This window comes from Acanthopagrus latus, chromosome 3 (assembly GCF_904848185.1).
Source record: "Acanthopagrus latus isolate v.2019 chromosome 3, fAcaLat1.1, whole genome shotgun sequence".
Lineage (NCBI taxonomy): Eukaryota > Metazoa > Chordata > Actinopteri > Spariformes > Sparidae > Acanthopagrus > Acanthopagrus latus.
In genome coordinates, this window is record NC_051041.1 from 25,720,948 (window position 1) to 25,747,528 (window position 26,581).

Here is a 26,581-nt window from a genome sequence, read left to right on the forward strand (position 1 = left end):
TTGTAGTTTCGATCATATCATTATTCTAGTGGTAGCAGTTACTCTTTTGCAGAGAGAAGTATGATGATGTGAGGTGAATCTCAGCTGAAATCATCAACTCTCACAGTCCCTTACCAGGACGAACCCGGTTACCATCACCATGGCAACCGAGATCAACTGGGCCAACACAGAGAGACAGATTTATCAATGAGTCAGTTTGACACACACACAAATGCAGTCAGATATGCATATGTAAGCATGCACATATGACCACACATGTACAGACACACACACACACACACACACATTTATATAAAGCCATGCTTAAGCATACATTCACATGCACACAAACGCCCACACACACAGTATATTTCCCAATATTTAAACTATATTCAATGATTTTTTTTTTCTTTCGTTCAAGCCGGAAACTCCATTCAAATAATTAAATGTTTTAATCATCTAGATATTGAGATTTATATAATTTCTCAGTCCGAATCAGAGTATTTGATTCATTCTCACTGTAACATCCAGGCATGAAAATCACTCACCTCTCGGCGAAATTCGCCATTTTGAAACCAAATCAGGTGACCTACGTGAATGTGTAGATCCGATGAGAAAATATTTTTAAGGGGTGGGGGGGGATCTGGACGGGACATGGAGGTATACCAGAGAATGAACTGCGAACATGTGCGCGCCTGAGGGGAGCTCTACAACTCATTTTCAATTACCAGGAAGATGTTCAAGAAGATCAGTAAGCACATTGGATTCTCTGATGAAGACAGTCAAAGAGACTGAGGAGACGCTAGCATCTCCTGGATCTCAGCGGCTGTCCAGTTGCTCATCTTGATGTCCGCAGGTGAAGTGATGGACTGACTGCTGTGATCAGCTGTTTCCTGGTTTTAAAACTCCACGGCTGTGAGTCGCAAAACAGTGCACATCATTGACACCTCCGCCCATTTCACGCAGTGGCCGGCACGTCCGTGGCTCAAATTTAGATAACGTTAGCAATGGAGGTGGAAATAAGTGTACCGAGGCGGCAAATTTGCGGACCAAAACAGACCCTCAAATATACCGCCCTCTGTCTAAATCTGCGGACCTAGCCACAAAAAGGACAGCCAAATCGGTGGCTTGCTGTCCAGTTTAAAAACTGCTATTAACTATGCACTGCAGGCACACTGTCAAACAAAAGTGCACAAGAAGAAGATGCAGGTCATAGAATCAACACACTGTAGCCAGCACCTTTCTTCCAAGCAGAGAGACAGCAACTTCTTCAAAACCCATATTCATCTTGTCAGAACACACTCTTTAAGGGTTTGCTTTCTTCATTCAGTGGCAGATTGCACTGTTTAAGTTGTGCTGTTGGGCATTTCATGAGACAAGTTGTCAGTCTCATTTCTTGTAGCATAATGTGACCAAGTTTATTATACAATCATATTGTCCTGTAATTTTGCTTGATTTGTCTCTCAAAATGCATCAGATTGATGCTTTTAAATATGAAATATTCAAAATTTTCTTCTGGGACCATGCCCCCAGACCCCCCGAGAGGGGTCAAATTCTTCTCACCTTTTTCACCCCTGACCCATTTTCATGCCTGAACATCTCTTCTTACTCCATCAGCTGTTTTTCAACACAAATTTAAGCTAGCATTGCAGTTTGTCTCAAAGCTTATATTCTATTTTTAATGCTTCACTCTCACCCAACTGGAAGCGTCATTCTCTTCAGACAAGACTTCAAATGAATTAAAGCAACCAATTCAGTTTGGCCTTAGTTTTTCAACCAATTCGACATTATTATCAACCCAGGAACTCTGTTTAAATGTGTTTAAAAATTCCCAATCATCGACACATTGAGATTTATTGAATTCCTCAGTCCGATTCAGAGTCTTTGACTCATTTTCACGGTAACATCTCTTCAGACTCTATATATTTTCATGCTTCATTCTCACCCAACTATTACAAAGCTTCATTCTCTTCAGACAAGACTTCAAATAGATTTAAGCTACCAGTTCAATTTTGTTTCACAGTCTTTAGATATTGTGGACATTATTCAGAGTTTTCACCGCCAGCAATCGGCATTTGGCTTCAGCTGGTCAACAGGGAGCATTCGCAACCCAAGTACCCCATGCCTTCTCTAGTTATTTCAGTTGTTCAGCCATTATCTGTTGATAGCAACCAGGTAAAAATACCTTTCCCTGTTTTGTTTTTTCAATGGCAGACACCTTTCTGCTGTTATATTTCTTTTTGTTTTTCCAGGAAAAACCTAGCCCACTGGCAAAGGTTATGAAAGTGAGATGGACGGTTTTATTCTTCTAGAAAAAACTGACTGTGATAAAGTAAGCCCTGATTTATTTGATAAATTGGTCAAGAATGATTGTTATTGGCTCGGTGTGTATGCAGAGTCTGTATATCGATCTCAAGCAACAACTCCGATGCATCTAAGAACCTATGAATGGGACAAAATTAGACAGTTTTTAGTAGGTCATGAAAAAAGACAATCTTGTCAGTTTTGCCTCTGTGCAATCAATATTTACTCCAGAATGATAACTTAAGGCAAAAAAAGGCCAGTTTAGTTACAAAAAAACCTTTTACAAAACAAAATGGCTTAAAGTATAATTATTACAAATAAGATTATGAAGTAACTTAAAACATAGCATTTTCCCCCAGATTTTATTTTGCTTCTGTCCACCTAATTCTTATAATAAAAAACTATAGACCTATGTTAGCCACCTAAAAAAATACTGTAACACAATAGCACAAGAGGAAACTGATCAAGGTAATTATTTGAACCTGGCCACAAATCACATAATCCATTTGTGATGCACTTGAGTTTTCACAGACACTTGTTTTCTCCCTTCTTAAGACGTCGCCAGTGGCAGTCAGCCGTCAGAGACTGATTAAGATGACTGTATCTACAAACTTTTTGCCTTAATAAAAGGCATCTATTTAGAACATGCTTGCTGCATCTCTTAAAGTAAGCAGGAAAATGCCTTCAAGTAGCAATGTATTGTTGTTTCTTAAGCTGTCTTTTAATTGTGTTTTCACTCCATCACCCCCCAAATGTTCCTGGATGATCAAGACATCTATTTGAAAGTAATTGTTGATGCTATTCCTAATCTCCTGTTTTCCTTCAGCTGTTCGAAATGACCGGAATAAGAAGAAGAAGGAAAGCTCAAAGCCGGACCTGGTGGAGAGCTACGAGTTGACAGCAGAACTGGAGACCATCATTGAAAAGATCAGTAAGGCCCATCAAGAAACCTTTCCCTCCCTTTGCCAGCTTGGCAAATACACCACGGTGAGTTGACTGTCCTGTGGTGCAGGTGTACTTCTATAAAGTAGATCAATAAAAAGTGTTTGTGTTAGGGGGGTACACACATAAGGATTTTATAAATCTTAAGAGATTTTTTATCTGTAGAGCCCCCACACATGAAGATTTGGCTGCGACCTGTTTCCGAGCACACTGTCGGGACAAATTGACTCTTAACACACCACAGACCACAGGATAATCGTATAGGATAATCTTATAAAACAGAAGATAATCTTCTGTAGGCAGGAAGGGGTCAAATCGGAGCAAAATCAGCCCGATTATCGTTATGTGTGTACCCCCCCTTTACGGATCCCAGGGATGGGACCACAATAACAAATATATTGCCTGTATAAAGCAGGTTAAGCAGAGGAATGAGGAAACAGACACATCTTGTTTCTCTACCAGATTGCCTCTCTGTGTCTGATTTAACATCATGTATCATGACAGTCACAAAAGTCCAATGAATAATCTTTACCTCATGTCAGTTTTATGTAGTCTAATTTCGCAGTCTCCCAATTCAGCCTTTATCTCACTTACATCACTACTTCAGTCTCAATAACATACATTTTCTCTTATCCTCTCTTTCCTAATCAACACATATTTCAATTTATATCAATAAACAGTTTCTGTAAAGACATTACATTCTCTTGGTCCATTTCACAGTATTGGTTACTGGTTAAAAACACCATTTCATATAGTGCAGTTTTACAGTGTACAAAACACCATACAGTAGACTACATACCTTTCTTCTGTAAAAGACCACTGAGATGTGTTTTCAAACAAAGTGCTGGTGTTACAGGCTTATTAACAAAGACAAAATAACTTGATAACCTTAGATATTTCGATTTTAACAAATGTAAATATTCATAATAAACACACACCACTCATGACTAGCTGGAAATACATCCTTTACGGGAGTTTTAGTGTCAGTTATTCCCACTCACTAGTTTGAGTGCGGTCACGCACAAAATGGCGCTAATGCAGGAAAACTTTTCACCTCTTAATGTTGTTTAAACATAAATAACTATTTTAATTGGATTACAAACTTTACACGAACACTTGCACTAATAATATCTATCAACAGAATGTAACATCTCATGGTGCATTAACCGTTTACTGACCTGTATAAAGCAGGTGAAGCAGAGGAATGAGAACACAGACGCATCTTGTTTCTCTTCCAGATTTTGGAGGATAGGGTGGCAGTTGCGCTCCCTAACCGTTCCCCAGAGCAACTCATGAGAACACAAATGTTCCACGCTTCCCATTTCCAATATGAACGGAGCACCTCAATTCAATACACAACTTCTTATTGAACACACACTTATATACAACAAAAAATAACTGTGATGTTCATTAAAGGAATCTTATCTTATCACGCGATAGTGTCATATATTCCTTTGATCTGATCTTGCAAACTAACTGTTGAGTGCACTGTACTAAATTTAAATCCCCCTCAAATGCACACAGAGAGAGAGTTCAGATGTACACCGCTGACTTGCCTCCTTGCCAACACTTCCTTTTCGTCTTCTCTCAGTGGCTGTTGATTGGATATTAAGTGTGATGGAAAGACAATAAAAGACCAGTGTCATAATAGGGCTGTGCAGCTAACACATCATGACTTCCAGCTTCCTCTGGTGAGATGGATCTGAGATTGTAGTTGTTTTTTTTTACCTTGGTGTTTATATGTTGCAACAGCATGAAGGGAAGTATGAGAGAGATTGCAGCTACCGACATGAAAACTTCATCATCAGCCAGACAGCTGCTCTTCATTCAAGCAGACAATTCAACACAATGTTTTTTGACATTTCTGAAGAGTGGAATAAATACAGCTAAACCAGGCGGCATCATTATCTGCTTCAGGAATTCAAAACACGACAGCGACAATACGAACCGGGGTGGTGAGAATTGATGTCAGGCTTTATTCCACATGTCATCTCACAGTAGATGTCAAGGTTGAGTTCTGTGCCATCCCCAAACCTCCCTCAAACCCTCTATCCCTCAAACCATCAAACTCTCAAATATGGGGCCTTGCACTATACTAACAACCTGTGAAAGGCCACATAGCGAGGGGATGCTAATTCATACAAGACCTTGGAGAAGAAACTTGTCATTTGGACACATCAGGCCCTTGCTTGTCCAATCCCAAAGTGGCCAACGCTGTAAAAGACAGTATATTCCCCTCATCTGCCTGACAAAACCTTGCCCCATGGGAAGAATTCTGCATTTGTCATGACTCTGTGCAAGAATTGGTGGTCATACAAATGTGAAAGCTAGGCTGCAAACCCTTGTTTGACTGAGTTTTGTGAAGGCTTTGACAGTAAAGCGGTTGAAGCTGCAGGAAAGCTGATGGGTGGATAGCAAGCAGAGATGACGGCAATTTGATTGACACACGGGCATGGCAGCATTGTGCAGGTAGCTGACAGTGTTTGTTTTTAAGGTGATGTACATATAGATTACAGTCGGCGGGAGTGTGCTGTGATTGACACTGGCGCTCCTCAAACATTTCAGTGGAGGGTGTTGGTAAGCAGGAAGGGGGAGTGGATGTTTAATGATTTGGTGGTGCTCGTTTTGGAAATTTCATGACACCTGTCAATCATGTAAAACACTGTTGTATACCAGATAAACAAATACACTTAGCAGCCCTAACGTGCGGTAATGTCTCTCTTGTTGCAGTGAAGAAAATCATTCAGTCGTTGACAATAAACTTTGGAGCTGAGATGGGTGAGAGATGTGAAAATGGAGAAAATTGGCATATAGTGCTGTACGCTGCACACAGTGCTGCTGCTGCTGTTGTAGTTTCACTATATAGTGAGCTTTCATCTCCATAACTCTTCATTTTTCCCCTTGCAGTCTGAATACAAAACTGTTAATCACTGAAACTCTGCTGTACTCTACCCTCATTCCATTCTCTCTCCTGTGAGATACTTCTCAATTTGACAAAATAAATAGTCTGCATTGAGGCTAAATCCACAACTGAAAAGGAGGAGGACAAAATAGCAAACATCTTGCTCCCTGGTTATGATACAAGCCAGTGTTTGCCATTTGTTTGGGGTAGCAGTTGGGCCTCAAATAAAGCCTTAATCTGGATCAGTGGTAATTATGTTTGCTTAAAGACTGTAAGAGGTTCCTCATTATCAAAAGCGACTGGATCCTGATGTGCCTTTTGAATCCTCCTTGTCAGAAAGACAAGAGATGCTCCCGCACCCCTAGATTATGTTAAAACTCCAATTATGTGGTGAAATATTCAAATCCTAGTCTGCAGTGATTTAGGAGCTCATTGCTAGGTTAGCAGAAATAGCTGCGTGAGTGAGAGGGCTTGGCATGGCAGTTTCAAAGACAAAATAAAACATTAATGATCAGCAGAGCTCTGCTGGGCTCGGCAAGGTTCAGTGGTGGGGCCTGGTGGGGCCCAACAAGGCCCAGTGGCTGCAGACAGCTACGGCTGCTGCTGTTGCACAATACACAGCCCACCTTGGAGATATTAGTGACATTATAATTTGTCTGCCATCACTATCCATCACCAGTTCTTGCTGCTCTTACTGCCATCCCTGTTGCATCTATACACAAGAGCCTGCTGATGGACTGCATAGCGCTCATTTCTGCACTGCCAACTTCTTTTCTCATGTTGCAACTTGTCTAATTTGTTTGGATAAATGTTCTTGAATTAAATTAGAATTCCCTGGCAACTTCCTTGTTTCACTGTATTGAATTATAGGGCTTGTGTAATAGACTGAGATTGTGGGGGGATGGGGGGATTAAAAACAAATCCAACTGCAAATTATCTCACCCTTCTCCTTCCTCAGCTCCCCCTTTTGCTTCCCTTTTCCTCTCCACCCAGAGGGAAAAGCAAGATAAGTTGCTTTAATATTACCCACCAACATCCCCTGACTTATGCGTTGTGCAAACATGCTCTCTCTTTCTCACACAGTCACGCACATACTCAGGTCTCAGCACCTCCTCTCCCCATCAAATTGGACATCAATCCACTGAATGTGCATCTGTAGTGCTGATGTGTCGACTAAAGCTTGTTATCCATGATTTAAACACGGCCCTAATGTGCCTCTCACTTAACCCTGGATCATATTTAATGATCTATCGATCTATCTATCTATCATTGGTTTTATTACATAGACTTTAGCAAGGGCATAGCATACAGCTCAATACTTATTTCATTTACTATTGATCATATCAAAACTCCTTACTGATAAAATCACAATACTGTAAATAACAAATTAATCAAAAAGAGCTGTGGCATGATTAAAAATACTTAAATGTAGGTCAGATGGAGAGGCTCAGGTCTTTCGATGGCTTGCCTTACTCTTCCTGCTGAAAGTCCAAGTCCTTGAGGCAAGTCACAACCCACCCAAGGTCTCTCAGTTTCCCCAAAGTCCAAACTTCCTGCCAGCAGAGTGAACAAAAGAACTCCAACATCCAAATTTTAATACATAGCATGTTGGCAAAAATGGTTAATCTGTTGTGCTCTTATTTCCTTGGTCTGTTTCTGCTGAAAAATTCTTGAAGTCCTTTCTGCGATGTTTAGGCTGCTCACATACTCCTTCTCATGTGTTGCTTCAAGGCTGGAGCGAGAGGAAGGCTAAACTCCAGGCATTCCCCCTTCTCTTTACTCTTAACTCTCACAATGCCAGTCTGTTCTCACTTAACTTTCCTTGCTTTCATCTGTCATTTCCTGTCTTTCTTTCTCTCTCTGGTGTCCTACACCACATTTGCCTCCACTTTTTCCTCTTTCCACAAAGTGCAATCTGTGGCTATGCCTTCATTGCACACTCACATTCCTTCACATTTAACACATACATTTCATTCAAAAACATTTACATTTGGTTCATATACTCAAGAACTTTCTACCACATACACTACTGATCTCGCAATTAACTTCCGCGTTTAGAATGTGTGGCGTGACCCCGCACATGTTGGCTAGCAACTCGAAATTGAACTCGTCTGAAAATATCATCTTTCTTCACCGTGTACTTACAACTGACTGACTCAAACTCTTAACATTCTTGAAAACATCATGTTACCTCATACTTATGTCTGTAACTTACAAAACTATTATAGACATCCGAAATTCACACAGTACCGTTACATATCCAACATGGTGACAGCCGTCGTGGTACAAAGCTTTAAATTTTGGCTTTCAACACGGTGTAAACATCTGAAAAAAAATACAAAAACCCTCCAGAACGTGATATTAGATACACATCTGAGCTAAACATAGAAAATCGAGTTTTATCATACCTGTGGATGATATAGAGAGAGGACAAAAGTTATCGTCTTGCTCAGGCCAGTGCTCGTTTATTTCTGAGCTGCACATGAGCAGAGCACATAGGTGAAATCTCCCTAGTGGATCCATGGCACCAGAGCGCCATCTACTGTTTAGTTTGAGTATAATCGGTGTTAGAGCATCCAAAAAAATAACTTTTTTAGGTGTTTACATCAAAACTTAAAATGTGGCATTTCCAACACACTACATATAGAGCAGAACGAGCAGGGTGCACTGAGGAGATCATTAGCAGCAGCAGTACAACAACAGAAGTAGCTGTCTCTTCACCTTACGCCCTCCTCCCTGTTTGGGTTTGTATGTATGTTGCAGAACTCAAGTGCAGACCACCGTGTGAGGCTGGACTTAGGCCTGTGGGACAAGTTCAGCGAGCTGGCCACTAAGTGCATTATCAAGATCGTGGAATTTGCCAAACGAGTGCCTGGCTTCACAGGGCTGACCATTGCAGACCAGATCACGCTCCTGAAAGCGGCCTGCCTGGATATTCTGGTGGGTGCTCTTGCTTTTATTTTGGTGGAACAAACTTGGGCTTAAGGGGATTAAATTCATATTTCTGTTGTTAAACTGGACACACTGTGGTTGCAGTCAGCATCTTAAATCAATCAAATTGTTTGTTTGTTTTTTCACTAATGCTGCTAACTAGATGTACCTTGAATGATTATAAAGCATTATAGTATGTAATGCACTCACATAGAAATAAAGACAGCTTTAAATGTGCTTTAAGATTTCCTCCATAAAAATTCTCAGCTTGGAATAATAATCTGTGTCTGAAATGGTATTACACAAAAACATTCCCTTATGTCATAAAAAGCTCATAAATTGCATATACTCCCCTAAAAGATCCAGAAGATATTCATTTTGGAACCAAAACCTGCTAGTCCACTCTCAGTGTCATATATTTCCTAGACGTTTCAAGTTTCCACATCAAAATTGTATGAATTGCATTTTGGGCACTGATTTCTCCAAGCTCTATCTGATGACACTAAAACTTGCATGCATGGAATTGAGAAACATTGATGAATGTGAAAACAAACTCTGCACAGTGAAGCTCAAACAAGAAACACAACAAGCTGGCCCACTTTATTATAGGGTACACTAAAAGAACGTAATGAGCCATAATTTGTGCAAAATTGGAAATTAGATTAGAATTAATATTGTCTTTATGAGACAGTAAATACAATTGTATCCTCAGTAATTTGATAAAAAGTTGTATATGCCATGATTTGTATCAAATTAGAGAAAATATAGGAAATTAATGTTCATAATTATAAACCATACACCCAATTACCTAAATCACCCTGTAATTAGAATCATTTATACACTGCAGTTTCTGGGCTGTCTTCCTCAAAGGTGTTGGCATGTAGTATGTTGATAAAAGAATTCTGCGGAGGCAAGGCTAGGTGGAATGATAGAGCAATCTTTATTGAAACAGATTTCAGGTAGCCTAGTGTCCGAGCAGAGTGTGGCCACACATCTGGTGTTCTCCAATCTAGGGCAAAGTAATGCCAAACGCTTTGCCCTCTGCCCTATCAGAACTCCTATGCCTTCGATCTTAGGAATTCTACCAAATGCCACAAAAATGTGGGCCTTTTTTAAAGTCTATTTTCCATAACGGCCTACTTCTCCCAATTGGTCACTTTGGTGGATTCAAGGTACATCTATCCAATGAGAAAGAAGACAGGGATGGGTGTGCCTCACATCCTCTATGAAATAACTCTTGTGTGTGTTACTTAACTTTGTTGATGTCAGCTAAGGTGGACAGGATGTTCTCTCTATACTTAGATGACAATGTATACGCTGAGTCAGCTCCAAACCTCTGGTGTGGGCTCCTTCCTGTAGCTTATCTCTGATGCCCACCTCAGGGCTGATCAGGGCTCCTGGTCATGGGGACCCTCACACTGTCACATTCCCGCAGTTGTCTAAGGGGAGCCACTGGTCCCGTCTCATCCTGTCTTCCCCCTATTCACTATTGTCTTAGAACCCAGGATGTGTAAGAAACACACAGATACTACATAATTACCCCCTTCAAGACCCACTAGGTCTCGAAAAAAAGCTACAAGCACATCTGTAATAATACACCTTTGACTAACTCCTGTCGCAGCTTGTCTGTTTTCAACAAAGTCCTCGTCATCCAATCCTGTTGCTAAGTTCAGAGTCCTATTTTTGTGTTTTTGTGAACTTCAATTTAGGGAAAACTAATTACTTAACTTCTTATTAGGCCCTATAGCGCATTATTTTAAGTTACTTTATGACTAGATAAGCTCATTATTTATCCTAATTAGGTCATATTCGGCTACCCTTGGCCTCATCTGCAGGACTCCCCTCAGGTACACTTTTTCAGCAAACTCTGAAAAATAGTTGTTATTCTCGAAATCTTTGCTTATGGCTTCTCAGGTGTAGTTGTAGGGGAATCTCACAGATCAGCTGTTGCATCCCATTCCAAAAATACACCCCACCTAAGGAGTATCAAAAAGAAATACGAAACCTTACTAATCAACTATGGAGCATCCACGCCTTCAAGCCAATCCAGGCGGGGAGACTCCTTTGTAATTTACAAGTACCACTTACCCTTTATCCTCTAATTGAATGACCATATGCCAATCGGTCATTGAACTCCAAACTTTTTACAGGTCCTACTTTCAAATATTATCAAAATGTACATGTCAGTATGTGAAGATATAAGGAGTGAAACCTAATTAAAGTGTTAAGATTATTGCCCATTCCATAGTTCATTTGCATACATCACAGGATTACAACAAAACACAACACTTTCCACATCATGACATATGGATATACATATGAGAACACACAAATCTGTCTAACTCTACATAACAAAACAAACATATCATCCTGTTGTATCCACTGAACTCTCGTTCTTCAGCAGCGTTGCCATTTAGAGTGGCATGTTGTCCGTAACACTCTGAATCAATGAATTCTCTATCAGTCTTGTATATCTGCTTATACACATCTGTCATGTCATACTAATCTCCTGATGTAGCCTAAAATTAGCACTTAATAACCACTATACAACCCCAGTTTCTTCAATATCATACATTTTCCAAATTTCAAATGTTTCAATTATATTTCTTACATTCAATCTGTAATTTTGCATCAATACTACTACAATACTTACTGATCCCCATTCAAAGTTTGGACACTTCTGCTGTAGACAATGTTACTGCTTTTCTCGGTTCTTGTCATCAACAACTAATCTGTTATTTCATCCACAAACTAATTAACATACATCAAACAACATTTTTATTCAGTTGTTTTTTGCTTAAACTCCCTGAAACAGTCTATCCTGTTTCCAGTGAATCATGTTATGAATTGGTGTCCCTGGATCTTCTTTGATATTCATTGCCTGTGAGGACATTCCCGACATCGTCCCCTGGTGCTCCAGTGCCTCCAACTTCTTTCCCTTGGAGAGATAGATGTAAAAGTAGCTACCTTTTGAGATGCACTGAGTCAGCAAAACCTGTATGAACTTCATATCTGCGTACCACTACACAGACAGGTAGACATTATTGATATTCAAAATTTTGTGTTAACTATGACGTCCTTTCTTGTTCCGAGAAAGAAAAACCTCAAGTTATCGCCACATTTTCAGCTGCCTGATCAGACATGTTATTACATAATTGCTTATGGGACATGAGGAGATCCATTGGTCAGGAGTGTCACAGCAGAATCATCTGAAAAGAAAATCGAATTAGGGTTAATGAGGGGTGTATAAAATAATGCTTTGTTGTTTGACGAAGTATTGGCCACTTTCAGATATGGATATGGTTCTCCATCTGGACCTGCAGGAAGCAAAGCTAGTTTATTAAGGACTGTACATCATTTTAGAGTAACATTTAACAACGGAAATTGTTAGTAACACCTTTGTTAGTTCCACACTCATGCTTTGGTTAAAAGAGTCGTTTTTCTCCTCCTTTAGGACTTTAGGACTGTTTTCTGCCAGAAAACAATGTAGAGACCTTGTCTCAGTTTAACTATGCCCCTGTACAGGAATACCTATACACAACCCTTGTCCACATCTGAACATGTGCAATATCACACAATGACCACTAATGTTCCTCTCTCAGTTCCACAGCAAACAGAGATAAATCGGAGAAGAAAACCTTATGGCATCTGTATCCAAAAATAAACTTCACCATTGATAATAAGAGTAACCCAGAACTGCGAGTCGGAATGATCAGGAATGCTAGAATATGCATTTGTTAACTCAATAACGTTAATGTTAATTTTTTTTAACGTTAATATTACACCATCTACTGGATGCTAACCAGCTTCATTTATGACCTTAAAATATTTTAATAAACTCCACCCCCCTTTAATTTATTTTCAGGCAAGACGATACATGGCGAGATCAGCGATTCAGCAATGGCACCTTGCTTTTGTTGTTCAGTCTATTATAAATCAATGACCTCAACAGCTTTAGGGCTAAATGGATGTTGTCTTAACATAATCTAAAAGTTGATTGTGACTGGACAATAACAAAATGTGCTTATGTAAACCTCTTATATTTCCAAACAAAACTTTTGCTTAAGGCCATCAAACTATCAAGTACTGTTAAAAGCAATGCTTAGTCTTTAGCGATGAATCACTGTTTCTGTGTACGTGTGTGCCTCATCCTTATTTATTTCCAATTGTGTTCTTATCTATGTACTGCTCAATGCTCTGACCTTCTTTAAACATTCTATGCTTACTTTTACCTTTCAATGGCAACACCCCACTCATCTGCCCTTATTTCAGCAGTGCCTATAAAAGGTCAGATAGATTTAGTAATTTCCCCTTTTATTCCTCATGTTTTGGTGACTCACTGGGACAGATTTGCCTAAACATCCAGTGGGCTTATCGTTCCCACAAACTTCACAATCACTCTGATCTTCTCATACGCTGGATCTCATCAAATAAACACTTTATGTAGTCTATTCAGCCAAGTGAGTTGTTTAACACCTTCGTTCTAAGCAACGCCAATTTATAGCATGCAGGCTGTAAACTAGTCACTGAATAGCACCAGACTCACACTGTTGGTCCTGTAGATTGACCCAGACCACGTGCCTTGTTCTCTTTCTTTTTCAAGATGTAAATCCTAATAAGAACACTTATATTCTCTTTGATCTTCGGACTATACTCTACGTATAGAGGGAAAGAGGCCGTAACCTCCTTCAATCTTCACCCTCCTGTGGCCATTAAACCATTTCCTTCTAAACTCCTTCACAAACACCTTTTCTCCAGGTCTCCCTATGTCTCGTTTTTTTTCTTCTCAAGCCTCTCTAGCACCTCCTCCTGCTTTTGCCTGTCAGAGACATGTGAAAATATACTCCCATGTAAACTAGTCAAATATTTAAATACACCTTCCCTTTTTTTGTCCAAAAGGGATTGGTTCTCTCGTAATTTGCTTGAGCGACATGCCATCAATGCGAGCGGAAGCGGCACTATCCAATTTAGACCTGTGTGTTGGCAGATTTTAACAATGCGGTTTTTCAGGACGCTATAAATTTTTCGCAGATGTCTTGGTTTTGAGGAGATGATAAACTGCTCCTACACGTTGTTGAATTCACGATTTTTGTACAATCAAATTTACAATTTTATCCACAAATTCTCTCCCATTATCTGTAAATATGTGATCTGGAAGTCTCCATCGGCTTATGACCTCCCAACATAAGAACTTGGCAACCGACTGAGCATCCTTCTGCTTGGTAGGACAAACCTCAGGCCTTTGCTAAAATCTGTCTACACCTACTACCATGTATCTCTTTTTCCTTCAATCGATTTTGTAATATCAACAAAGTCCTGCGCCTAGAAATTCTGTCCATAAAAATAATGAACAGAACCGGTGACAAAGGGCAGCCCTGCCGGAGCCCAACATGCACCGGGAACAGGTCTGACTTACTGCCGGCAATGCGAACCAAGCTCCTGCTCCGGTCGTACAGGGACCGTACAGCCCTTAACAGAGGGCCTCCGACCCCATACTCCTGGAGCACCTCCCACAGAATGCCACGAGGGACATGGTCGAATGCTTTCTCCAAGTCCACAAAACACATGTGGACTGGTTGGGCAAACTCCCATGAACCCTCAAGCACCCTGCAGAGGATATGGAGCTGGTCCAGTGTTCCGCGGCCCGGATGAAAACAGCATTGTTCCTCCTGGATCCGAGGTTCAACTATCAGCCGAATTCTTCTCTCTAGTACCCTGGAATAGACTTTCCCAGGGAGCCTTAGGAGTGTGATCCCCCGATAGTTGGAACACACCTTCCAGTCCCCCTTTTTAAATAGGGGGACCACCACCCGGGTCTGCCAGTCCAGAGGCACTGTCCCCGACTGCCATGCAATGTTGCAGAGACGTGTCAACCAAGACAGCCCCACAACATCCAGAGACTTGAGGTACTCAGGGCGGATCTCATCCAACCCCGGTGCTTTGCCACTGAGGAGCTTCCCGACTACCTCAGTCACTTTGGCTTGGGTGATGAATGAGTCAACCTCTGGGTCCCCAGCCTCTGCTTCCTCTATGGAAGACATGTCAGTGGGATTGAGGAGATCCTTGAAGTATTCCTTCCACCGCCCGACAATGTCCCCAGTTGAGGTCAACAGCTCCCCACCTCCTGTAAACAGTGTTGGTGGAGGACTGCTTCCCCCTCCTGAGGCGCCGGATGGTTTGCCAGAATTTCCTCGAGGCTGACCCATAGTCCTCCTCCATGGCCTCCCCAAACTTTTCCCAGACCCGAGTTTTTGCTTCCGCGACTGCCCGTGCTGCCGCTCGCCTGGCCTGCCGGTACCCGTCAGCTGCTTCAGGAGTCCCCCAGGCCAACCAGGCTCGACAGGACTCCTTCTTCAGCTTGACAGCATCCCTTACTTCCAGAGTCCACCACCGGGTTTGGGGATTGCCGCCACGACAGGCACCGGAGACCTTACGGCCACAGCTCCGGACAGCCGCGTCAACAGTAGAAGTGGAGAACATGGTCCATTCGGACTCAATGTCCCCAGCCTCCCTCGGGATCAGGTCCAAGCTCTCCCAGAGGTGGGAGTTGAAGACCTCCCTGACAGAGGGTTCTGCCAGACGTTCCCAGCAGACCCTCACAATACGTTTGGGTCTGCCAGGTCTGTCCAGCTTCCTCCCCTGCCAGCAGATCCAACTCACCACCAGGTGGTGATCAGTTGACAGCTCAGCCCCTCTCTTCACCCGAGTGTCCAAGACATGCGGCCGGAGGTCAGATGACATGACCACAAAGTCGATCATTGACCTCTGGCCTAGGGTGTCCTGGTGCCACATGCACATATGGACACCCTTATGCTTGAACATGGTATTTGTTATTGACAAACTTTGACTGGCACAGAAGTCCAGTAACAAAACACCACTCTGGTTCAGATCAGGGAGGCCGTTCCTCCCAATCACACCCCTCCAGGTAACGCTGCCCACGTGAGCATTGAAGTCCCCCAGTAGAACGACAGAGTCCCCGGTTGGAGCACTCTCCAGTACCCCTCCCAGGGACTCCAAGAAGGCCGGGTACTCTACACTGCTGTTCAGCCCATATGTCGAAACAACAGTGAGAGACCTATCCCCCACCCGAAGGCACAGGGAAACAACCCACTCGTTCACTGGAGTAAACTCCAACACATGGCGGCTGAGCCGAGGAGCTATTAGCAAGCCCACACCAGCTCGCCGCCTCTCACCACAGGCAACTCCAGAATAGAAGAGAGTCCAGCCTCTCTTCTGTTCGGTTCCAGAGCCCAGACTGTGCGTAGAGGCGAGCCGACTATCTCTAGCCGGTACCGCTCAACTTCTCGCACCAGCTCAGGCCCTTTCCCATCCAGTGAGGTGACATTCCATGTCACCATGGCTAGAGTCATCATCCAGGGATTGGGTCGCCAGGACCCCCGCCCACAACCGCCACCCAAATCACACCGCACCTGCCCCTTCTGGACCCTCCTGCAAGTGGTGAGCTCACTGGACGGCAGGCCCACATCGCCTGCGAGCACCAACCCGAGGCCTGGCTCCAGGGTGGGGCCCTGGTAACGCCAATCCGGGTGACGTGATATTATCTCTGTCATTAACCTGTCTGACCTGTCACCTAGGACCTGTTTGCCTTGGGAGACCCTACCAGGGGCATTAAGCCCCAGACAACATAGCTCCTAGGATCATTCAGGTGCTCAACCCCCTTCACCACGATAAGGTGCCGGTTCAAGGAGGAGTATTTATTTTATTTACTAATTACGTATAGTTTACCTCTCATGTATATGTTACAACCCGAATATCTTTATTGATTTCTTTTGTTTTTCTTTTTCTTTTCAGTATCAGTATTTTAGTTCCTTTCAATATCTTAGTATGAACTGGACCAGTAAAAACTTTTTTAATTCATATTTCTTCTTGTAATTTTCACTCTACTAAATTAGGTATATGATGTGTGAGGTGTCTCTATGTTCTTTTTCCTGTATGTAAAACCAAACAATTACTAGGGTTCAACACTAAGGGGAACGCTGCAAAAGGTTCCACACAAATTTAACACTGCAAAGTACATAGCCTTTGGAGGAGTTCAAGCCACCAAGGCATGTGGATCAGGTACATCTGCTGGAAAGTCATTCATTCACTGCTCTTAAAGTCATCCGGTTTCTTTACAAGCAACAACGTTGGTTGCTCTGAGGACTCTTAGTTATCTACAAGACGTGTTTTTAGTTGCCCTGTCGTTTGTGGTATCGTCCCCTGGATTACCTCTTCCTCTGTTGGGTACTAGTTCTTCCATGGAGGCCAGGTTCTGGGTTTGAGATCAACTTCTGCCAGTTGGGCTGACTTCCCGAGACCAATGTCCGTGTTGTGTCCATAAACAACCATTTGTAGCTGTCCCAGTCCTTGGGTGGAGATTATCATTTTCATGAGCTCCTGGTTTTTACTTTCCCAAATGGCAGAGTTTTCGTTTGTTGGAACAGAAGCAGCATTCTCTCTTTCTACCATCATTTTTCTCACATGTACTTGTTTATAATCCTTGACTAATATTGTAGTCACGTGTAGGATGCCATCCTTGTTTGTTTTCATGGGTGCTTTTTGTGGTCCCACAATTATGCAACTGGAGCTGAGCAGAGTTTGTTTTGATTGGGGACTTACCCATGCATCTGAACCTGATTGGGCCGCACACCTAAAGTATCTGATTCCTCTGCAAGCTTTTTCCTCTTTTCTTTCTATCTCTGATTTTCAAACAACTCCAAGATACCAAGATTTGTCTGTCTCTCCTCTTATAAACAGTAGTATCTCTATATTAAATGGGACTCCTGTTGAAAGTTGTCCAATTACAAATATCTGAATATCTGGATAGATGATAAGCTATCTTTTAAAATTCATGTTACTGAACTAACTAAAAACTAGATGATCACTGATTTATCATAACCGAGCTTGCCTTACTGTGAAATGTAAAAACAACTTATTCAGAGTACCTTTTGTACTTGTTCTAGATTATGCTGATGTCATCCATATTCATGCTGCTCCCCAATTTTGAAACCCCTTGAGGCAGGGTATCATTCTGTTTTATTACAGCTGATTGTTTTAGTACTCATCACTGAGTCCTTCACGACAAAGTTGGATCACCATCTATATCTGTAAGGAGGGAAAAACACTGCATGATTTATATCTACAAGGCCCTGCTGCAGGTTTTATCTAATTATCTTACCAATTTTATCTCCTTTAGAAATTGTAATGTTTACACTTGTTCACTGGAGTCCTTGATTTTAGACAGCCTACTATAAGAACCATACTGGGAAAGACTATTTTCCAGTCTGTGCCCTCAGAAGTGGAGTGACTTATAGTTCACTCTTAAGCTAAATCATCTTATCTCTTTAGATATTTCCAAAATACCTATTGTTCAATGTTCTGCAGTCTGAATGTAATCGTGATTTATCATCATGTTGTGTATGTGTATTCATGTATTTTATACTCCGGGCATCTTTAGAAAAGACAGTTTGTGCCCAGTTGAGCTTCCCTGGAAAAATTGAGGCTTAATTCATTCATTAAGGATTCCATTCACCAGTCAAGGTTGATCAATTTCCAGCCAACACTTATGCCATTTCTTTGATATGTCTGCAATCTCTTTTATGAAGACGTTGCTTTCTTGTATTATGCCAACAGAGGTAGTTGCTCTTGAAATTCCAGGGCCGGTCGGGATTGACATTGTGAAATTTTATCCTTCTACTTTCTTATTCATACTTTTTTTTTTAGATACTGTTAAAAAGATAATTACCTGTTTCAGGAAGTTACTCAAATCCAAATAAATCAATCAAAACTGTGTTCCCAGAACACTGCGTCACCAGAAACAATGGGGTAAATTTGCGAACCACAGAGAAAGCCCATACTGTATTGCCTTAAAAAATTTTAGCTGGATCAGCTCATTGTCAGTCTTAAATCAACCCTTTTTATCTGCCAACATTCAAACTGCCATTTTAGGTCAAAAACTACGCCTTAAAGAAATATTGCTAAACTCATGACCACTTTATCATTTATAAATTTCGATTTAATCCTTTGCTCTGAGGAGGTGTTTTTATGGCAAAGTCAATGTGTATGATTTGGTTTTACTCCCTGTAAGAAAATATCTAAGCTCTACTACATATATGTCTAACTAATCGGCTTTGGATAACCCAAAATTCCCCAATATATTTAAATACCCAATCCTGTCAGTACTATGGTTTGGTGTTTGTCACACTACTGCAATCATGCATTTTTAGCTGTCTCCTGTCTTCAGATCTTTTTAATGATTTATGTTTTAACTTTTACGTCAAATTTCTTTTTACAAATATTTATGCTTGAGATATTGCTTTTCTCTAATTCAACTAATTTTCCTTTACTTCGCATCAAGCCTTCCCCCTCTAATATGTCGGGGCTACCGTGCATAAAGGCCAATTCCGTACTTTGACCAGTTACACCGGTCAACCAAATAAACAATTGTCCGTACGTCCACAAATGCCTACTTAGCATACTCCTTGAACTTCTCCACCATGAAACAAATCAAGCATCATCCCCAGGTAATTACTCATCCCCCGCTTGATAACGACCAAGAACACCCCATTGGATTCCTCTGATCCACAGTCAACTAGGATGCATTGCCTTTAGTCACACAAATCATGTATGTGTGTTTTAATCTTATATTTGACTTGCTATCAATTTTCCACCTACTTCTTCATCTTCTCTCCACATAATATCCCTTTAGCTCTCCTTATTGCCTCATGCATAAGACTTATTCCTCCATTCCTTTGTTATACAGCTAATTAACACCAATTAATATTTCCTTCATGTGAAATTCTGTTTAGTTCTGCATAGTTTTAATTCTATTTCACCTACATCTTAGTCCTTCAAGACCTAGTTCTGATTTACAGTAACAACTTTAGCTGAAGGTGAAAATCACCTATAAGGCAAAGGGAGGGCAGGAATCGGGTCATCCACCGAATATCCTATCTTTTAAATATCACGTTATCAATAAAACACCTATGCATTGTATATAATATATTCTAATAATGCACATTTATATAGATTACTTATAATTAATTCTATGGACAAACACTCACATTCACATCAACTTTAGCTGACTCTTAACCCCCACACACAGCTTCAGAGGACACAATAAGCACTGAACACTTCACACCACCGGGCCGGCCCCCTCTTTTTTCTTGTACTCACAAACACAAACACTTATTAAGCTGAATTTCATCAGAGCTCATATACCTAACACATACTGCAACTTGGTTTTTTGGACTCAGAATATGGAAAACCGCCTCTAACAGCCCACCAAGTGCTGTCCATGGGTGTCACATGTGGACTTGATGAATTTTCTATTGTCACAACCATAAGTTTGATTTGACATAACATTTCTCTCTCATTCTAAATTTTCTTCATCATTTCTCTTTTTTTTCCTGGCCAGTCTTTTCTATTCTTTTCTACTATTTGAGACAACTGAACCATGCAGCTAATGAAGACCTATGCCCCGCATGTCTTAATACAATGTAAGCTCATTGCCTGCATCGGATGGCCATCAGTTCAGTCATTGCTGCCACAGCAGTTTCTCTTTTTTTCACTTATTTCTCTTTTTCACTTATTTCACTTATTTTCTATTCTCTATTTCTCTATTTTCAGCAATCTCTTTTCTCTATATTGTCTGAATATTTCTTCTCTTCATTATTTCTTTATTCTTTTCTTATTCTCTTTTCTTATTCTCTTTTCTTATTCTCTTCTCTTATTCTTATTTCTCTTTTCTCTTCTCTTATTCTCTTCTCTTTTCTCTTCTCTTATTTGAGACAACTTAGCGGGTAGGAAACAGTGACTAATCTCACGCATGACTCCTAGCAATGGCTTAGCTCCATACCTGCATCGTATTACCAATGAATTCACAAATCTCTACCGCATCAGTTTCTCCTTTTCTCTTAATTTAGACAATTTAGACAGAATCGTATCAACAAACTACACCCCTGATGCCCAGTTTCCCCTCGTTTTCGTAATTTTCAGGTTGACAGATATTGGAAAACACACACACAGTCCCATCCAGGGCCTGAGTTTGACCCCTGGAGAAAAATGCTCACCTTATTTGCCGGCTGGGGTGAAAGTCAGTCTCTGGACTCCTGCCATGTGTCCAGGTTGTCAAAAGCCATCCTGCCGACAACGCCACCTGTAGTTTCTGGGTTGTCTTCCTCAAAGGTGTTGGCATGTAGTATGTTGATAAAAGAATTCTGCGGAACAAGGCTGGGTGGAATGATAGAGCAGTCTTTATTGAAACAGATTTCAGGTAGCCTAGCGTCCGAGCAGAGTGTGGCCACACATCTGGTGCTCTCCAATCTATGGCAAAGTAATGCCAAACGCTTTGCCCTCTGCCCTATCAGAACTCCTATGCCTTCGATCTTAGGAATTCTACCAAATGTCACCCCCCTTTCTCTGGTGTGTGGGCCTTTTTTAAAGTCTATTTTCCATAATGGCCTACTTCTCCCAATTGGTCACTTTGGTGGATTCAAGGTGCATCTATCCAATGGGAAAGAAGACAGGGATGGGTCTCCCTCACATCTTCTATGAAATAACTCTTGTGTGTGTTACTTAACTTTGCTGATGTCAGCTAAAGTAGACAGGATGTTCTCTCTATACTTAGATGACAATGTATATATTGAGTCAGCTCTAAACCTCTGGTGTGGGCTCCTTCTTGTAGCTTATCTCTAATGCCCACTTCAGGGCTGATCAGGGCACCTGGTCATGGGGACCCTCACACTGTCACATTCACGCAGTTGTCTAAGGAGAGCACTGGTCGCATCTCATCCTGTCTTCCCCCTATTCACTATTGTCTTAGAACCCAGGATGTGTAAGAAACACACAGATACCTAAAATCATTGTTGGGCAAGCTACTTGGAAAGTGTTGTGAGCTAAGCTACCAGTTACTTTACATTAAACTAAGCATCACTACACCGAAGCTACCCCGCAGAGAAATGTAGCAAGCTAAGCTACAGCAACATGGCAGAAGTAGTTTAAAGGTCCCATATCATAAAAAACATGTTTCCTCTGGTCTCTTCATATGCAAGCTGGTCCTCCCTGAGCCTGCCAACAGAGACCGCAGTGTTTCGCAAATAGCTCTGTTGTTGGTTGTAAAAATCAACATAAGTGCCTATATTCTGTCCCAGCTACAGAACAATAGAAGAGACAGTGGTTGCATTTCATATTTTAAGACAATGTGCCGGCTACGGTTTATGTTAGCTTGTGTGTGTGTGCTAACCGCCTCACATCGGACTGCTTCAGTAACGAGGGTCAATAAAAAGCTGGCTTTGCCTCAACACTGACCCCCGTAAAAGGATCAGTCTCAACCATACCGGATCCAACAACTGCACCCGAGTCACTGAAAAGTGTCGCCGCGGTTTGATAGTATTTATAGTTGCCTACGAGTATGGTGAAGTCAGCTTGAAATCGGCTAACTAGTTAGCTCTGCTTCGCTCCGCTATGTAATGACGTTTGAAGCGAGTTTAATGTTAATGATATTATGATGGAGTTTGGTTGTCACAGTAAAAAGTCTGGAAACATGTGCAGACTGGAGACAAAGACGATGCTAACAGTGTTGGAGACAAACACAGCTTTTGCTAGCTGTTAGCCATTAGCTACATGGTAGTAACTGTAACAACACATATGAAGAAACTAACATTATACAGACACACTAACCATTCTGAAACGTCCTTCTGCTGTCTGAGTCTGTACTTCTTCAGGAGCCTCTCCCTCTGGGTCAAACTGTGAGCCATAGCCTTATATCCACCGCAGAGTGATAGATTAAACAGAGTGGTGACACCTCCCATAGACCTCCATTGTGAAAAATGGTGGCGCTTTTTACCGCCTACTTCCGGGTTATGGAGCCAAACACTGTCATTTGGGCGCTAGACCTTATTCACTCACATCACTGCGCATCGAATAGTTCCAGAGGTAAGCTGCTGAAATATCGACCTCTTTTGTATTGTCAACTGTCAATATTTTATCAGAGGCCCTTTGTGATGCTTATATTGGTCTTCATTTTTATATGCGCAGCACAATTATCTATATTTTACCTTGGTTGTTAGAACCAATTTTCAAGCATTGCCTGCTAGCTAATTAGAAAGCTAGCGCGACTTCGCCAGCTGTGAAGGTAAGGGAAGAGTTAAGTAATGAATTGCTAGAATTTTTCTACTAATGATGCTGGGTAACTACAAGCAGGATTTTCATGTATTATCAAGGGGTTTAATTTATTTTGGCTTTTATCTGCTGAATCTCACCATGTCAGCCATCGTTAATCAGATATGCGTGTGATAGACAAGACAAGACAAGCTCTAGCTGCTGGTACTAGTAGAATTAAGGGGGAATCTGTGATAAATAATATTTAATTGAATCTTGGAACATACTAACTTTTCAATATGTAATGTGTTGTTGGCTTCACTTAACTTTTTGGACTGTTCCGTGTTCAATTTAACATCGTTACTTTCTTCCATGTAGGCTACTATGCTTTATTTTAAGTGGCTGCTGCTGGTGGTCACGGCGGCTGAAGATGGTGGCGGTGGCTGCTACTAATGGTCTGCGAATTGGCTGCTAATTTGGTCTTTCTCCTGTGTTTTTTTTTTCTTTTTTCATTTGCTTCTTCATGGTTGCGGTGTCACTGATCACCTGCCCCTGGTTTTTGTTTTTCTTGTTCACACACACAAGCACACATTCTTGTTGTCTGTCAGTGCTTATTAAAAAATACTTTCTTTGAAAACCTTCATTTGTATCAGCCATCCTTACATTGGTGTCTCAATAACTGTAACATGAATCAAGTGTTCTGTTATAATAGTTAATTGCTTAACCCTTTAGGCGCTGGGGTTTATTTTAAAAAATACTAGATTTTGACATCTAAATTTCAGAAGGCCCTGGCTAGAAAATGGTTTGAGATAGAGACAAAGTGTAAATGAGACAAATATTGAGAATGACGTAAAGTTTATTTTGGGAGTAAATGTCCCCATCTAATTTGCATATTATGATGTCATATGGTGGTGGCCATATTGGATTATGTCATTTCCATAAAATACCTGATATTTTGAAAGAGAGTTGAACTTATTTCATTAGATTCATCCCCTCCATCCATTTGGGAAAGGGAAAAAGTAAATTCTAAGCCAACAGTTGTAAACTAGAACTATTACTACACCACAAAACTCATGTAAACAGTATGCATCTGAGGGACAGACAAGACAAACAAACATGATACACACAATAACAGAAAACGCTCCAGAAGGAGCCACGCAACGGAGGCCGGTTTCTAATTGCTGATTGAGGCGTTCGGTCTGGCCGTTAGCTTCTGGGTGGTATCCAGACGTTAGGCTGGCTTTGGCTCCAATTAGTCTGCAGAACTCTTTCCAGAATCTTGACACAAACTGGAGCCCCCGGTCCGGAACAATGTCTCTCGGGAACCCATGGACTCTGAAGATCTGGTTCATCATAGCCTCGGCTGTTTCTTTGGCGGAGGGTAACTTAGGTAATGCGATGAATCGTGCCATCTTAGAGAATCGGTCGACCACCGTGAGGACGGTGGTGTTCCACTGGGAGACCGGGAGCCCTGTAACAAAGTCCAATGAAATGTCCGACCATGGTCTGGATGGAATGGGGAGTGGTTGAAGTAGTCCCGTACGAGTCTTGGATGACGTCTTGTTATGTGCGCAGACTGAACAAGCTCCTGGAACTCCGGCTCCATAGCGGGCCACCAAAACCTCCGGGAGATGACATACATGGTTCTCTTGACTCCCGGATGACAAGAGAGCAGCGAGGTGTGAGCCCAATGAATCACCTGTGGCCGTAGCTCAGTGGGGACATACAGACAGTTGTTGGGACAGCCACGAGGCAAAGGGGCTCCACCATTAGCTTGCTTAACCTTGTTTTCTATAGGCCAAGTCACCGCTCCGACCACACAGTTCAGTGGAAGGATAGTTTTGGTTTGCTTGGTCTTAGGCTCGGGATCAAAGAGGCGCGATAGGACATCAAGTTTGACGTTTCGGGATCCTGGCCTGTAAGACAAAGTGAAAGAGAACCGATTAAAGAACAAAGCCCACCTGGCCTGGGGAGAGTTTAGTCTCTTGGCCTTTCAGATAAATTCAAGATTTTTGTGATCAGTCCAGACAATGAAAGGTTGTTCGGCACCCTCTAACCAACGCCATTCCTCCAATGCCAGTTTCACTGCCAGTAGTTCTCGGTTGCCGACGTCATAGTTTTCGCTCAGCTTGGGACAGCCATCTCGACAGGAAGGTGCAGGGATGCATCTTGCCATCCTTCTCTGAACGCTGCGATAACACTGCTCCTACTCCATCGTTGGAAGCATCTACCTCCACCACAAATTGTCTCTGAGGGTCCGGCAAGGTGAGGATAGGTGCCGTGGTAAACCGATGCTTGAGCTCCTGGAACGCCTTTTTGGCCTCGGAGTTCCAGTGAAATGGGACCTGGGTAGAGGTAAGAGCATGGAGAGGAGCAGCTATTGCGCTGAAGCCCCTGACAAACCGCCTGTAAAAGTTCGCAAATCCAAGGAATTGCTGAACCTTTTTACAGCTGTCTGGAGTGGGCCAATCTGCCACAGCACTTACTTTAGCCGGATCCATCTGTACTCTTCCAGGGGCTACAATAAAGCCCAGGAACGAAACAGTATCGGCATGGAAGACACTCTTTTCTGCTTTGACATACAGGTGGTGTTCAAGGAGTCTTTTCAGAACCTGGTTTACATGGTCTTGGTCTTCAACTTTGTGTGGTAGGGTGTGGGGAAGCCATTTAGCCTGGCAGCTGTGTTGGTTATACGTGTGAGTTTGGCCCAGTATTTAACGAAAGTATGTTGAAGAAGTAGCAGGAACAATACAGGAGGACGATCTGGATGATACTCTGGTACAACAGCAGGAGATGGGGGGGGCCACATTTAGTCCTTTCAGTTTTTAGATGATTGATTTTTGGGACGTCACTGGTGAGCTGGTCAAAGCTCAGTCGACTGTCAAGTGTCATCCTGAGGTATTTAAAGTGCCAACTACTTCAGCTGTTTGGTTGTTGATGAGAATGGGATGATGAGGTGAGGGTGGAGCAATTATTCATTATTTTATATTGATGATGACATTGGATGATGAGTGTAGATGATTATGTATACACCACTGGGTGAAGTGTGCAATTGTATTTTGGTAGTCGTGTTTCTCTGAGAGCAGGACAAAGATGGCTGTGTCGTCTGAGTATTCAAGGTATGTGATGATAGGTGATAGGCTGTTATAGTCATTGGAACCTGCTTCATGCTCCAGTGTTAGTGGTGAGTGGAGGTGCTGTGGTTTTACCCGGAGGTGCTGTGGTTTTACCCCCTCGCACCACTGTCAGCCTGTCAGTGAAGAAACTGCAAATGAGGTGGATCAGACAGGAAGGCGTGTTAAGCTGGAGTAGGCACTGGATCATCAGAACCCTCTGGATGGTGTTGGAAGTAGAACAGAAGTCTACAAAGATAATCCTGACAGACTTGACCTTGGGAGTCTGGGTGCTGACGGAGGAGGTGAA

General features: G+C 42.0%; 1 protein-coding gene across 3 annotated transcripts in view; it reads left to right on the forward strand.

Annotated features, from left to right (window-relative positions):
- The window catches only part of LOC119017139 (retinoic acid receptor beta-like), a 246,919-nt gene that overhangs the window by 187,926 nt on the left and 32,412 nt on the right, over positions 1–26,581 (forward strand). For 2 of the 3 annotated variants that reach the window (XM_037093589.1, XM_037093590.1), the window contains exons 4-5: positions 3,110–3,270; positions 8,891–9,067. In XM_037093589.1, coding sequence (XP_036949484.1) covers positions 3,110–3,270; positions 8,891–9,067 — 338 coding nt within the window. The remainder of the gene's footprint in view (positions 1–3,109; positions 3,271–8,890; positions 9,068–26,581) is intronic. The other variant, XM_037093591.1, reaches the window with a different exon arrangement.